This window comes from Monodelphis domestica, chromosome 4 (genome assembly GCF_027887165.1).
Source record: "Monodelphis domestica isolate mMonDom1 chromosome 4, mMonDom1.pri, whole genome shotgun sequence".
Taxonomy (NCBI): Eukaryota; Metazoa; Chordata; class Mammalia; order Didelphimorphia; family Didelphidae; genus Monodelphis; species Monodelphis domestica.
Window position 1 is genome coordinate 82,550,252 of NC_077230.1, and position 15,203 is coordinate 82,565,454.

Sequence of the window (15,203 nt, forward strand, 5' to 3'; positions counted from 1 at the left end):
ATTTTATCAGTCAGTTTGAGGACTTAGTAGAAGATTCACAAAAGTATAGAGACCAAAAAATAGGCAAAGAGATAGACCTTTGTTATTTACATAGATGTTAACTCATATATATATATACATACATGTATATATGGATATATATAAATTAGTTATGTAGACATATAAAGCCTAAAGCTTCTGATCTAGGCATGGAAGCACTTGGGACAAGGGCAATTAAGCCTACAAGTGGGTAGATCCAGGTTCTTCTAGGCTCTCATCCTAAATTGATGTGTGCAGCGCCTTCTTCATTTTCTTTGTACCAAAACCCCTCATCCACGCACGTGAGGGCCCTTGGCTTTCAACACCTGCCTCTCCAGGTTGTTTCTGGGGGCAAAGGAGATATTTGTAAAGCCTTTAGTGCAATGCCTGGAGGCAGCTGGGCAGTCCAATAGATCGAGTCCTGGTCCTGGAATATGTTCAGATCTGACCTCAGACACTTACTGACTGTATGACACTGAGCAAGTCACTTAACCCTGTTTGCCTCAGTTTCCTCATCTATAAAATAAGCTGGCAGAGCAGCTAGATAGCACAGGGGATAAACTGCCAGGCCTGGAATGAGAATTTAGCCTCAGATACTTCCTAGCTGTGATCCTGAGCAAATCACATAACCCCCAGTTGCCTAGTCTTGACTACTTTTCTGTCTTGAAACTGATACTTGCATCAATTCTAAGACACAAGGAAATGGTCTTAAAATAAATAAACAAATAAACAAACAAATAAATAAACAAATGAATGAACGAATAAATACCTAGATAAATGAATAAATAAACAAATATATGAATAAATGAATGAATAAATACACCTTACTCCTCTCCACAAATCCTGGGATCCATACATCCTCCTTCCCATTCCTTGAACATCCAACTCTCCCTCCATCTCTCTACTCTGCCTTTTTCACTGACTGTCCCCAATTTCTGAATTACTCTCCCTCTTTGTCCCATCCTTCTGGCTTCCTTCGAGCCTTAGCTAAAATCCCACCTTGTACACAAAGCTGTTCCTAATTTCCCTAAATGCTAGTCGAGACTTCCCTTTGAGACATCCTCCACTTTACTCTGTAGAGATCTTGTTTGTGCCTAGTTGTTGGCTGGTGGTCTTCCCCACTAGCCTGGGAGCTTCTGGAAGAGAAGGTCTGTCTTCAACAGGCTTAGCTTGACTTGTTGAGTTTCTACCCTCAGATGTGTGGCATCGCCCTGACAGCAGAATGCATCTTCTTTGTATCGGACCAACACAGCCTGTACCCTTTACTCGAAGCCACTGATAATGATGACATCTATGGAGCAGCCTGGATTGGCCTCTTTGTGGGCATCTGCCTTTTCTGCTTGTCTGTTCTTGGCATTGTGGGCATCATGAAGTCAAGCAGAAAAATACTTCTGGCGGTAAGATCTGTTGAACCCAAATTTTGTGTGAGTGTGTGAGTGTGTGTGTGTGTGTGTGTGTGTTCTCACTGAGTACAGCTGAACCCTCACAGAAGGGAGGGGGGAGAAGGGCTGAGAGGGACAAATATAATCAGAACAGATTTTCAGGAAAGCACACTTAACGGAGATGAGAGCTGCTTTGGACCACAGACAGAAAGTCCTTTCAGAGCACAGAGGGGATACAACAGGGGGAAAGACACCATCCTAGAATTCTCAGGGCATGATCAAACGTCAGAATAGGAATTATTCCCTCCTTTCCCTGGCTGAAGGGTTCAGTGAGGGAGAAGGAGCAAGTTAAGGGCAGAAAAAAATCTCTATTCTAAGAAAATGTCAGTCCCTTTACATATGGAAGACTCTGTCTTTCCAACTTCTCCCTCCAACATTCATCTTTCTCCCTCAGAGGATACACATATCCTGAACTTCCCACAATTAGAGATTCAGTCTATATATTATATAACCTCAGATTATTCTAAAAACTTGGTAAAATATAAACGCCATTGGGAGAAGGTAATGTATTAAGTCATCACTAAAATTGTGGCTTACTTTTTATAAATTATTAAATTAATTGTAAATTACTATGCCTGTTGCCTTTCCTTTTGCCTAGAAGATGCTCTGAATCGACTTGATAGTTGGGAGAGGGGAGGACACTGAAGAGGGAGTCAATGCAGAAGTTTTGTTTGGTTCTGCATATTTATTACTTTTTAAAATTCATTTTTATTTTAGATTCCAAATTCTCTCCCTCCTCCTCCCCTTTCTGCTTCCCAACTATTGAGAAAGCAAAAAAAAAACAACCAACCATTACTAATATGTAGTTATATAAAGCAATTTCCCACATTAGCCATGTCCAAAAAATAAATTTTGTGTATTTATTACAAGGGCTTTGTTTTTGTTTTTCCTTTTTCCAAACCCTTGCCTCCTGTCTTAGAATCAGTACTACCCATTGGTTTCAAGAACTCTTCAAGTAGAAGAGTTGAAACCCCCATCGCCTATCCTTTACCACTCTTTTGCCTTGGAATCAATACACAGTATTGAAAATCTAAGACAGAAGGTTAGGGTTAAAAATAATAATCATCAGTTCTAGAGAGACGTGTCTTTATATAATACATTATTTCTGCACTTTGCTTCTTTTTCAGTATTTTATTCTGATGTTTATAGTATATGCCTTTGAAGTGGCATCCAGTATCACAGCGGCTGTGCAGCGAGATTTTGTAAGTATGGTCTCCATGGAGGAGCCTGGGAGGATGCTTTCTAATGATTATTCTGATACATCAGTGTTTGGCACACAATTCTCTACCTCCTTTCCCTCTCAGAACCATAATCAGGAAGGAGGAGGCAAACATGGATTGTCCCCAGGATGTTGACATTCAACAGGCACACTTTCTCCCCAAGGCAGTCCTCCAGTTCCTGGGTCTCATGGTCCTCTGCCATCTTTGTTCCATAGCATCCATACTAGAGTCGCGTCTGTTCCCTTTGGTCAGGCCCTGGCTGTTATCCCTAAGTATCCCATCATTATTGCCCACTTCTCCCCCATGACAGTACCCCTCACCTGCCACCCATCCTTACCTCTGTCCTTTTCTTGGAGGTAGTCGTCTCTCTGTTAAAGGTTATTATCTGCACCAAGGGGCATTTTATTTTTTTATTACTATTTATTTTTTATTTTATCTGGTCAATTTCAAACATTATTCCTTGGTTACAAAAATCATATTCTATTCCTCCCTCCCCTCCCCCTGCCCTTCCTGTAGCCGATGCACAATTCCATGGGGTAGTACATGCGTCCTTGATCAAAACCTATTTCCATGTTGTTGATGTTTGTACCAGGATGTTCCTTTAGAGTCTATATCCCCAGTCATATCCCCAGGGGCATCTTCTGAGGTATAAGCTCTGCCCCTTCCCCCAGCATAACAGTATCCAACTGGGACCAATCATCTGTCACCCCCACCTCCATCAGCCATTGAGTTCCCCACTCAATTCGCCTCAATAACAGCTGCTCATTATGGCTCTATGCTCTCTTCTGTTTTCTCTCCTCTCCTTCAGCCTAAACAAATCCCGAATTATTCTCAGTATTGGTCTAATCATGGCATGCCCATACTGGTCCTGCCATCCAGAAGTAGCCCCATAGCCGATCTCTACCTAAACTTGCTGAAGAGGATTTTGCTCCCCACTATGATAGAGGATCTCTTACTTAAATGTACTTTGGGGCTTCTATGGTCCCAGGCTGGAAACTGTCTGGCTCAGCCTGCTGTGTCTTTTTCTCCTTGTAGTTCACGACCAATCTCTTCCTGAGGCAGATGCTGGAAAGGTACCAGAACAAAAGTCAGTCCAGTAATGATGACATCTGGAAAAATATGGCCGTGACCGAAACTTGGGACCGCCTCATGCTCCAGGTGAGGGTATGACAGCCCATGACGGAGACTCTTCCATGGGTGAACAAGTCACCGGAGGGGCTCCGAGAAGGATCTCTCACAACGAGGTGTCAGAAGCAGGTGGTCTCAAAAGTACAGAATGAGACCTACATTTTTGGACATGGCCAACAAGGAAAGTTGCTTTAATTGATTACAAAGTTTTGTTTTCTCTCTTTTCTTTTCAATTGGAGTGGTGAGTTGGAAAGACAGTAATGCCCCCTCCCAAAAAAAGAAAAAGAAAAGAGAAATATTGAACCATTTTTAAATGAATAGAAGAGAAGGAAAGTCAGAGGAAAACACAAACAAGCAGGATAGCTTTGAAAATTAACATGTCAATTTTCCTAATCTGTATTCAAGAGATTATAATCTATAGTTAAACTATAGTTTATGTACAATCTTTGTTTTCTGTCCTACGTGACTCATTTTATTTGGTGATTGTCCATTCTCATTTAAAGGAAATTGGGGCTAACTGATTTTCAAGCTTAATTAGAGAAATTGAATTTTAAATTGATTTTTTAAAGATGAAACCTATGGGGAAACCTACTAATGAATAAATTTTAAAGTATCTTTTAAGGGCTTATTATGAGCCAGGTAACTGTGTTAAGTGTGGAGGTTATAAATAAAAGTAAGATAGTGTCTGTCCACAACAAATGTACATAATAGGGGCAGTCCAGGATTGGGTACAGTGAGAGTACTTGAAGGGAAATGGTCTGAAAGGAATCTGGTTCTGGGCAAAATAAGGCCAAGGATTCCTTGCCAGAGCCTGGGGTCCCAGGAACAGTACAACTCTGAATGGGATAAGAATGGCCCTAGTGGATGAAATGACTAGACAATATGTGGTAGCCTGAGTTCCAGGCCAGATAAAATAAAGGCTCATGGATCAAAGCCCCATCCCTGGGACAGATCTGGGAATCTAAGTGTCATTTACTGAGATGATAGTCACGTAAAGTTTGTTTGAGTAAGCATGGCCTTGAAAATGTCAAGATGTTACATGACAAAAAAAATGTCTATTTTTCCATTTATATCACAAAGATATGTGGATAATCAAAAATTTCTTGCACATTAAAAAATAAGCAAACATATCCAAACACTGGACTTCTGTAGCCCTTTATACATCACACATATTTGGTACTTCCTAGGCCTAACATATATTAAGACAGTAAATGTCTGTTGAATTAAATTGTATTCAGTTGTTTCAGTCATATCTGACTCTTTATGACCCCATTTGGGATTTTCTTGGCAAAGATACTGAAGTGATTTGCCATTTCCTTCTCCAGCTCATTTTATAGATGAGGAAACTGAGGCAAACAGGGTTAAGTGACTCACCCAGAGTCACACAGCTAGAAATCTGATCTGAGGTAAGAATTGAACTCAGAACTTCTTGACTTTAGGTCAAGAGCTCTAAAAGGGTGGGATTAGTGGAGAAGATACCGAGTTCAGTTTTTAACAAGGTGAGTTTCAGATGTGGGACGTCTGAGCAAAGATACAAGGCTGGAATTCAAGGGAAAGGGTTAGGACAAGTTTGAAGAGTATATGTATTTCTACATAAATATGTATGCCTATATCTTTATTTAATTGTGTTGCGTTGGGGGTTAAGTGACTTGCCCAGGGTCACACAGCTAGTATTTGAGGGCAGTCTTGCACTCAAAGAAGAGGAGTGTTCCAGAATACAGGCTGGGCACTATTCACTGCTGCCACCTAGCTGCCCCTGTAATATTTTTATACCACAGTTGATATTTTTATAGAATTTTACATGTATTATCTCATTTTAACCTCCCAAGAAACCTATGCATTATTATCCCCATTTTAAAAGTAAGGAAACCGATGCTCAGAGAAGCTGAACTTGCTTATGGCATACAGCTAGTAAATATCAGAAAGACTCCAAATTTGGGAATTAACCCATTCTATCCAATAGTAGTATCCTCTACGTAGGGCAAACATGTCTGGGGCATTTAAGTCCATCACAACCTGGCTACAATCTGCCTCTCCACTTTAACAGGACCAAAATGGCCTTCTTGCTGTTCCTGCACAGGATATTCCCCCTCTTGTCTGCATGCCTTTCTTTGTATGGCCTCCTCTGCCTCTTAAAAGCCCCTCATTTCCTTCAAATCCTAACTAAAACACTCCTTTTCCAACTCCCAACTCTGGGGAGAATAGATCTCCCAACTGCTAGTGCCTCCTCCCTCCAAAAAGTTGCCTTATATTAATTTCTTATGCATTTATGTATATATATATATATATATATATATATATATATATATATATGTAATCTCTCCTTAAGAGAATGTAAACCCTTTGAAGACATTCTTTTATTTTGACCAAAATTTCACAGCTAGGAAGTCACCAGGAAGAAAAACTAATTCTTCTCATTCTGAGTTTAGTGTTCTTTCCACTATATCACAAGCCTGCTCATTTGCAAGTTGTAATCTGATTGACTGATAGGAAGAGAGGGAGGAAGGAAGGAAGGAAGGAAGGAAGGAAGGAAGGAAGGAAGGAAGAAGGAAGGAAGGAAGGAAGGAAGGAAGGAAGGAAGGAAGGAAGGAAGGAAGGAAAGAAAGAAAGAAAGAAAGAAAGAAAGAAAGAAAGAAAGAAAGAAAGAAAGAAAGAAAGAAAGAAAGAAAGAAAGAAAGAAAGAAAGAAAGAAAGAAAGAAAGAAAAGAAAGAAGAAAGAAAGAAAGAAAGAAAGAAAGAAAGAAAGAGAAAGAAAGAAAGAAAGAAAGAAAGAAAGAAAGAAGGAAGAGAGGGAGGGAGGGAGGGAGGGAGAAAAGAAGGAAGGAAGGGAGTAAAGAAGGGAGGGAGGGAGGGAGGAAAGAGGGAGGGAGAGAGGGAAAGATAGAGGGTGGGAGGGAGGGAGGGGCTCATTCTTTTAGGATAAGAGAAGGCACATCTTTTTCAGCATCATTAAACCAAAAGCAAATCATTTCTTTTTCTCCCTCCCACATAGAGGCTTTAAGGGTAGGACTTTGAGTGGGTTTAGGCTATGTTATCTCATTCAGACTCTGCTTCCTCTTTAATACCTCATTTGTCCCAGTGGCTGCTTTAGCAGGGATATTGAAAGGGACCATTGCCTTTATTTTCCTGCACAGGAAAAGTGCTGTGGTGTGAATGGTCCATCAGACTGGCAAAAGTACAAGTCAGCCTTCCGGGATGAGAATAATGATGCTGACTACCCCTGGCCTCATCAGTGCTGCGTTATGGACAATCTCTATAAGCCACTCAATCTCGACGCCTGTAAACTCGGTGTGTCTGGTTACTATCACAGCAAGGTAAGAAATTCCCTTTTCGCTAAAGACCTGGTAGAGTGGTCCGTACTCTAAGGAGAACACAGTACAAAAGAGGAGGTGATCAGAATGATGAAGGTGATCTAGATTTTGCTTCATGGTGATGATGGATGTCTGTCTTTAAGAAGAGAAGCTTTAGAGGCAGCTAGGCAGCACAGTGGAGAGAGTGCCAGGCCTGTAGATTTGGGTTCAAATTTGGCCTCAGATATTTCCTGGCTGTATGAGCCTGGATAAATCACTTAATCCAAATTGCCTAGCCCTTGCCATGTTTCTGTTTTAGAGCTGATGCTAGGATAGAAAGTAAGGGGAGAGACAGAGATAGAGAAAGACAGAGATAGACAGAGAGGAGAGACAGACAGAGACAGAGACAGAGAGAGAAAGAGAGACAGACACAGACAGACACACAGACAATGACAGAGAGGAAAGAGGGAGGGGGAGAGAGACAGAGAGAGAGACAGAGAGAGACAGAGAGAGAAAGAGGAAGAAAGAAAAGAGAAAGGGGGGAGAGAGGACAGACAGAGAGACAGAGAGAGAGACAGAGAGAGAGTGGAAGAAAGAAAAGAGGAAGGGGAGAGAGAGGACAGACAGAGAGACAGAGAGAGAGACAGAGAGAGAGTGGAAGAAAGAAAAGAGGAAGGGGAGAGAGAGGACAGACAGAGAGACAGAGAGAGAAGAAAGAAAAGAGGAAGGGGAGAGAGAGGACAGACAGAGAGACAGAGAGAGAAACAGAGAGACAGAGACAGAGAACAGACAGACAGACAGAGAGACAGAGACAGAAATAGGAAAGAGGGAGGGGGAGAGAAACAACGAGGGGGGGGAAGAGAGAAAAGAAGGAGGGGAGAGAGAGAGGAGAGGGAGAGAAAGAAATTGAGGTTTGGGAGGGAAATTTGCTCCAAATCTTCATGAATTTGAAGGGCTATCAGCCATGTGATAGCAATAGCCCATGCCTTATTTTTTTGACATGTTTTCAGTTATATGTACAATTTTTGACAATCATCTTCTGACATTTCAAGGTTCCCATTTCCTCCCTCCCTCCCTTTGTCTACCCTCCTGTGGCACTAACTGGTCAGATGCAGGTTCTATGAGCAATACATATTGTTCCACATAACAAAAGAAATAAGGAAATAAAGCGGACGATGCCGTGCCCACCTTACGCCCTGCCTCCCTCAGAAAACAGATGATCACTTGCTCGTTTGCCAGCAAGCCGGCGCAAAGATCATCTTCCCTAACAGACGGGCCCTTTGCTCAAGCCAGCAGCCAAGTGGTTTCCCCGGAATGAATCTGGGCCGCCCCCCGCAGCCCGATCCCGTTCCAGAGGTCGCAGTATCCCTGCGGACCACAAGATGGCGCTCGGCCCTCAAGCTGGGGCCATTTCCCTTGAAGCGCTCCGCCAAATGGCACTCTTTAAGGAAGGGCTGTCCGACCCTGCCCGGCTCCGAGGCCAGGGAAAGGGAAGCTCGCGCCTGATAGGGAGAGGGCGTCCAGACAACGCGCGCGAAAGAACCTTTCCTGGGGAGGGGAGGTAATCCCTCGGGGGAGCAGTAACATTTTGGGGGACCAGAAAAGGCTCCTTGCAGAAGGCAGGACTTTAGCGGAGCCCTGAAGCAAGCCCGGGGGCAAAGGTGAAGAGGGGGAGCGCGCCAGGCAGGGAGATGTCATGTCCTAATAACGTCAAAGCAAAATGGAATTGGGTGAACCCAAGAAAGCAAAAGAGTCTGCAGTGCCAGTTCTATTGCCTTCAGTTGTGGCTACTGCTCGTTACAGCTAAAATAATACTAATAATAACTGTGATTATATCCCAGAAGAGAGCAACTTTTTGTCATTTGAAATCTATTTTCTCTCTCTCTTTTTTTAAACCTTTACTTTCTGTCTTAGAATCATTTCTAAGGCAGAAGAGCGGTAAGGGCTAGGCAATGGGGGTTAAATGACTTGCCCAGGGTCACACAGTTAGGAGGTGTCCGAATCCAGATCTGAACCCAGGACCTCCCGTCTCTAGGCCTGGCTCTATCCACTGAGCCACCCAGCTGCCCCCCAATTGCCCAGCAATATATTACTGAAAACAACAAATGTTGCTCATCATGAAGAGGTTTTAAAAACAAAATAGAAAGCATTTCCTATCCTTGTATAAAATAAAACTGAGGGTCCCCAAAAGTCAATGGATAAATGCATCAGTGGGTATGAGCAAGCACATTACAAATAAAGAATTACATAGGAGTTGTGGGGTCACAGATATCAAAGAAGAACTCAATGCACAGAGCAACAGAAGGGCCAGTCACAGCACAGCTCCCGAGCTCCCCTGGTCCTCACGCAAAGTAAAGAGGCTGTGAAGAAGGCTCCCTGAGGGGCAGCTGGGTGGCTCAGTGGACTGAGAGCCAGACTTCGAGATGGGAGGTCCTGGGTTCTAATCTGACCTCAAACACCCTGGACAAGTCACTTGACCCCCATTGCCCAGCCCTTAGCACTCTTCTGCCTTGGAACCAACACACAGTACTGATTCTAAGATGGAAGGTGAGGGTTTAAAAATAATAAGAATAGAATTAGATGCCCCGAGGATCAGCTGGGCACTCTGTGGCAGACCTGAGGGAGCCCCCATTGGGCAGCCCCGGGGAATGGGCAGCTATGGGTGTATTGCCATCCACATCCCCAGAGACAGCCCCCACAGCCACGAGCTTATGGCCCCACGTCCACTTCTGGCACTGCGTCTCCTAGAAGAAGGAACAAAGTGGGGGGGGGGGGGGGTTCAGAGAATGGAAACTAAAGTGACTCCGTGATGGGGTAGTAGGAGACCATCCCTTGAGGGCAGGCCAAAAAGTATTTCAATCCTTTGGCCATGGTGGAGGAGCTCTGCCCCTCCTAGGTGCCATCCACTGTGCCAGGCCATCGTGTCAGATGATCTAAGCCTGGCTAATGAGAAAGTGAACTCATTCCCCAAATCCCCCAATGCCAGGAGGTGCTGCCACCTTTGAAACTTGAGTAAAGAAAATGTAGCACAAAGAAAAGGGCCTCTTCAAAGAGTAAGCGATAACTTTACGCTGGATGAGTTGGCCTTGGTAGGGAATATGAATGGATTCAGGAAGGATCGGGGCAAATAGGAGATGGCAGGCAAAAATGGCAACTGAGAGAAAGTAGCTGAGATTTTTTTTTAATAGAGTGTTTAAGACTGTTCTCTTTGGGGTGTAAGATTAAAAATTAATATACAATGCTACCAGTATTGTATTTTTATAAGATTTATTAATAATAACGTGAAGTAAAGGAAAGTGGTAGCCTGAGCAAAGAGGAAATGCCTGGACCGGGAAAAGTGGGAGGAGAGAGAGAGAAAAAGAGATAACCTGACCACAGTTGGGGGAAGAGGAGGAGAGTGTGGGAAGGGGAAAAAAAAGCCGTGTTACAACAAACTTTTATCATCAAAACGTAAGGACAGGGGACAGCTGGGACAGCTCGGTGGATTGAAAGTCAGGCCTAGAAATGGGAGGTCCTGGGTTCAAATATGACCTCAGACACTTCCTAGCTGTGTGAGTCATTTGACCCCCATTGCCCAGCCCTTACCACTCTTCTGCCTTGGAACCAATATACAATATTAATTCCAAGATGGAAAGTAAGGGTTTAAAAAAAAAAAGTAAGGACACAACATGGGGATGAAAAAGGAAAGGGATTCTGGGAAATGAGGTCCAAGGGTACAAAATTCTATTTACATGGGGAGGGGCAGAGAGAACATTCCCTCTGACAACACACTTCTTGGGACTGCCCAAAACTAGACAAAGGACCTTTCAGTAGCCCAGTGAAATCATTCCTATATTTTTATGTTTCATGAGCTTTCCATCAATTATGTAGAGCAAAGTTCTCTAACCATATTTTCTTTTTTTTCATTTTTTTTATTGTCATGAAATACACACTTCCATATTAGTCATTGTTGTAAGAGCACACTCAAACATAACCAAAACCCCCAAATAAAACCATAAATACTCTATTGTGAAAGAGGACTCCAACTGTTCTTTCTCTGGAGGTGGAGAGCATTCCCTGGCATGAGTCTTTCAGGATGGTCCCACATAAGTGCATTGATGAGAGTAGCTAAGTTTTTGCAGATAATCATGGTCTAATATCTAGCCATCTTTTCTAACGATTCATGACCTCTCGTGAGCTGCGTGACCCTGGGTAAGTCACTTAACCCCCATTGCTTAGGCCTCACCCCTCTTCTGTCTATCAGAGCACAGAGCTATAAGACTGTCTGTGTCCATGGAGGCAGCGAGGTCAAGGACAAAGAACGCCGAGAAAAGGCTGTTCAACTTGATCCTAAGAAATTATCTGCCCCCACAGAAAGCCACTCTGGCCAACTCAGTTTTGCAATCATGTCAGTAATTCACAGAAGTAGGTCAACAAGTCCATCAGAATTTCTTAAATATTTACTAAGTGCCAGGCACCGTGCCAAGTGCTGGGAAGACAAAGAAAGTCTGGGCTGGGCTGGCTGGGCTCTCTGGGAGTTCGGGGAGATAGCACAAAAGGGGCATCGTAAATGGAAATCGATGGAAGAGGAGGCTGAGGCTGAGGGGAGAAGCCTCTGGGGACTGAGGAGTAAGAAAACAGGAGAGGCAAAAGGGCTGGATCAAAAAGTATCCTGGAATAGCCAATGAAGAGAGGAGGGGGAAGACAATAAGCACTTATCTAGCACCCACTATGGGCTGGGCTAAAGTTTTTTAAAATTACTTTATCTGATTCTCACACAATCCTGCAAAGTAGATGCTGTTATTATCCCCATTTTACAATTGAGGAAACTGAGGCAATTGAGGATTAAGTGACTTACACAGAGACAAGCAGTTAATAAATGATGACACCCATATATGAACCTGAGTCCTCCTGACTCCATGCCCAACATTCTATTCACTGGAACACTTCCTGAATTTGTATGCCACCCTTGAGCAGGGTGATTAGGAAGATCTAGGCTTGACTCTCACCTCTGTGCCCATGGGCAAGTAACTTAACTTCCCAGATCCTCAGTTTCTTTGTCTGTAAAATGGGAGGGTAATGTATGTATGCATTCCTTACAAAGTGAATGTCATGCTCAGACGTGAAGCTTATGGCACTATATAAATTCTGATTGTTGTTATCATTTAATGAATTATAATTACATTTTTAAAAATTCAACCACAAGGTCAAATCACCTATTTATAACATTGTTCTTTTTTTTTCCTTTTTCTTATTTAGAATATTTTTCATGGTTACATGATTCATGGTCCTCCCCCCACCCCTTTCCTGCCCTCTCCCAAAGCCAACAAGCAGTTCCACTGGGATATACATGTATCGTTGTTCAAAACCCATTTCCAAAAGACTTGTTCAAAAATATTCATAGCTACACTCTTTGTGGTGGCAAAAAATTGGAAAATGAGGGGATGCTCTTCAATTGGAGAATGGCTGAACAAATTGTGGTACATGTTGGTGATGGAATACTATTGTGCTCAAAGGAATAATAAAGTGGAGGAATTCCATGGAGACTGGAACAACCTCCAGGAAGTGATGCAGAGTGAGAGGAGCAGAACCAGGAGAACATTATACACAGAGACTGATACACTGTGGCACAATCGAATGTAATGGATTTCTCTACTAGCAGCAATGCAATGACCCAGGACAATTCTGAGGGACTTATGAGAAAGAATGCTAACCACATTCAGAGGAAGAGCTGTGGGAGTAGAAACACAGAAGAAAAACAACTGCTTGATCACATGGTCAATGGGGATATGATTTGGGATGTAGACTCTAAATGATCACCCTAGTGCAAATATCAATAATATGGAAATAGGTCTTGATCAATGACACATGTAAAACCCAGTGGAATTGCTTGTTGGTTACGGGAGTGAGGTAGGAGGAAGGGAGGGAAAGAACATGAATCATGGAACCATGAAAAAATATTCTAAATTAATTAATTAAATAAAAATTTCCAAATTAAAAAAAAAATTCCATGTTATAACATTGTTCTTAAGGAGCTCACCAAACTCCATAAACGCTGAGATGTCATTCTCTCCAGTGGGTTCTTTTGTGCAAGTGATTGATGGCACCAAGTGGCTCTAGATAGATGGCACTGACCATTTGGCTTGCTGAGCCATGTAGGAGAGCACTCTTGGTCAATGGTGATTATATGTATGACTCCTGTCACCCAGATGTCCATAAATTTGTTCTGAACTAATAAATGCTCTAGACCAAAATCAATAATCCTCCTTAGATTCCCAGGCAAGTGGTAGGCAGGTTGTTTTTCTGTTTTTGCTTTTGAGGTGGGTGGCCCATTTTAGTATCAAGAATTTGCTTTGTAGAAGTATGAATTGAAGTTACTGTAGATAACAAAGCAGCTGGGTTGCTCAGTGGATAGAGAGAGATAGGAGGTCCTGGGTAAAACTCTGGCCTCAGATACTTCCTAGCTGTGTGAACCCAGTTAAGTCACTTAACCCTAAAAGCCTAGCTCTTGCCACTCTTCTGCCTTAGAATTGATACTAAGACAGAAAATATGGTTTTAAAAAATTACTGGGGCAGCCAGGTGGCTCAGTGGATAGAGAGCCAGGCTTGGAGATGGGAGGTCCAGGGTTTAAATCTGGCCTTGGACACTTCCTAGCTATCACTTAACCCCCATGGCCTAGCCCTTAGCAATCATCTGCCTTGAAACTAATACTTATTATCTATTCTAAAATGGAAGGTTGAGTTTAAAAAAAAAATCTATCGTATCCACCCCTTTGGCAAAGCTGTGCTAAACTGAGCTCTAAAGCAAAACATGGATAATTAACCCAGAGCTGGAAGAGACTTCAGACATCACCTGGCTGAACCATCTCATTTTACCGGATTAGGAAACTGAGGCCTATGGAGGTTAAGCAATTGGTCCAAGGTCACCCAGATAATTCAAGGTGGGCTTTGAACCCTTGTTGCTGGCTGTAGTGTGCTTTTTTCATTATAGCATATGGCCTCAAGGGAAGACTAGCTTTATTATGTCAGATGCTGTAGTAGTCTATCCCTATGTCCCTTCCCTTTCATGTCCTGCTAGAGGGCTAGGACTCCCCACTAAGTGCTCCTCTGCTCCTTCCCCAGGGCTGCTACAAGCTGATCTCAGGACCAATGAACCGACATGCCTGGGGTGTTGCATGGTTTGGATTTGCCATTCTCTGCTGGACTGTGAGTATTTCCTGGTATGATTTGTCATGATGAGAGGATGAGAGGTGTAAAACTGCTATGAAGTCTCTAGCCCAGTAATGGTGAACCTATGGCACAGGTGCCAAAGATGGCACATAGAGTCCTCTCTGTGGGCATGGTTGCCCTCCTCCATGGTTGCCCCACCCAGAGTTCATTACTAGAAAGGCAGAGGGACTTGGGCAGAGCTGTTCCCCTTCCCCTCTCTCTGCCCCTCTGCCCAGCAGCCAATGGGAACACACAGGGGATAGGGTGGGTGACTCACAGGCAGCAGAGCTGGAGGGGAGCAGAGAGCTCAGACCACTCTCCTTTCCCTCTCTACACTTGCTGAGGACATTCCTTACTTCCCCTGCTCCTTTGCCCAGCAGCCCCATGGGAGCACCTCCTTCCTCCCTCCCCTATGTGGGGTAATGGGGGAGAGGTATGCCTGGTACTCAATAGGTGGAGAACATGGCACTTGGTCTTGGGGGGGATGGCACTTGGTCTAGGGGAGTGGGGTATGGGGCCTGCACTCCATCTCTAAAAGGTTCACCATCATTGCTCTAGAGCAGTGGTTCTCAACCTTTCTAATGCTGTGACCCCGCAATACAGTTCCTTATGTTGCAGTGACCCCAAACCAAAAAGTTATTTTGGTGGCTACTTCAGAACTGTCATTTTGCTACAGTTATGAGTCGGAATGTAAATATCTGATATGCATTATGTATTCTCATTGCTACAAATTGAGAGGTTGAGAACCGCTGATCTAGACTCTCATTTTTCCAGTCTAAAGGAAACCACTCCCTAGAAGTGAAGGTTGGTTGGGGTCCGAGGTCCCTTTTGTATAGATCTGTTTATAGATGGTATATACAATGAACAACTAGATGGTCTCTTAGATAGAGCACTAGGCTTGCAATCAGAAAGACTCA

The 15,203-nt window shown here is 43.3% G+C and overlaps 1 protein-coding gene across 1 annotated transcript in view; it reads left to right on the top strand.

Moving 5' to 3' along the window:
• Positions 1 to 15,203, top strand: part of UPK1B (uroplakin 1B) — a 37,006-nt gene that overhangs the window by 20,218 nt on the left and 1,585 nt on the right. Inside the window, exons 3-7 of the mRNA XM_001363019.5 lie at positions 1,215 to 1,415; positions 2,588 to 2,662; positions 3,716 to 3,838; positions 6,943 to 7,122; positions 14,200 to 14,283. Coding sequence (XP_001363056.1) covers positions 1,215 to 1,415; positions 2,588 to 2,662; positions 3,716 to 3,838; positions 6,943 to 7,122; positions 14,200 to 14,283 — 663 coding nt within the window. The remainder of the gene's footprint in view (positions 1 to 1,214; positions 1,416 to 2,587; positions 2,663 to 3,715; positions 3,839 to 6,942; positions 7,123 to 14,199; positions 14,284 to 15,203) is intronic.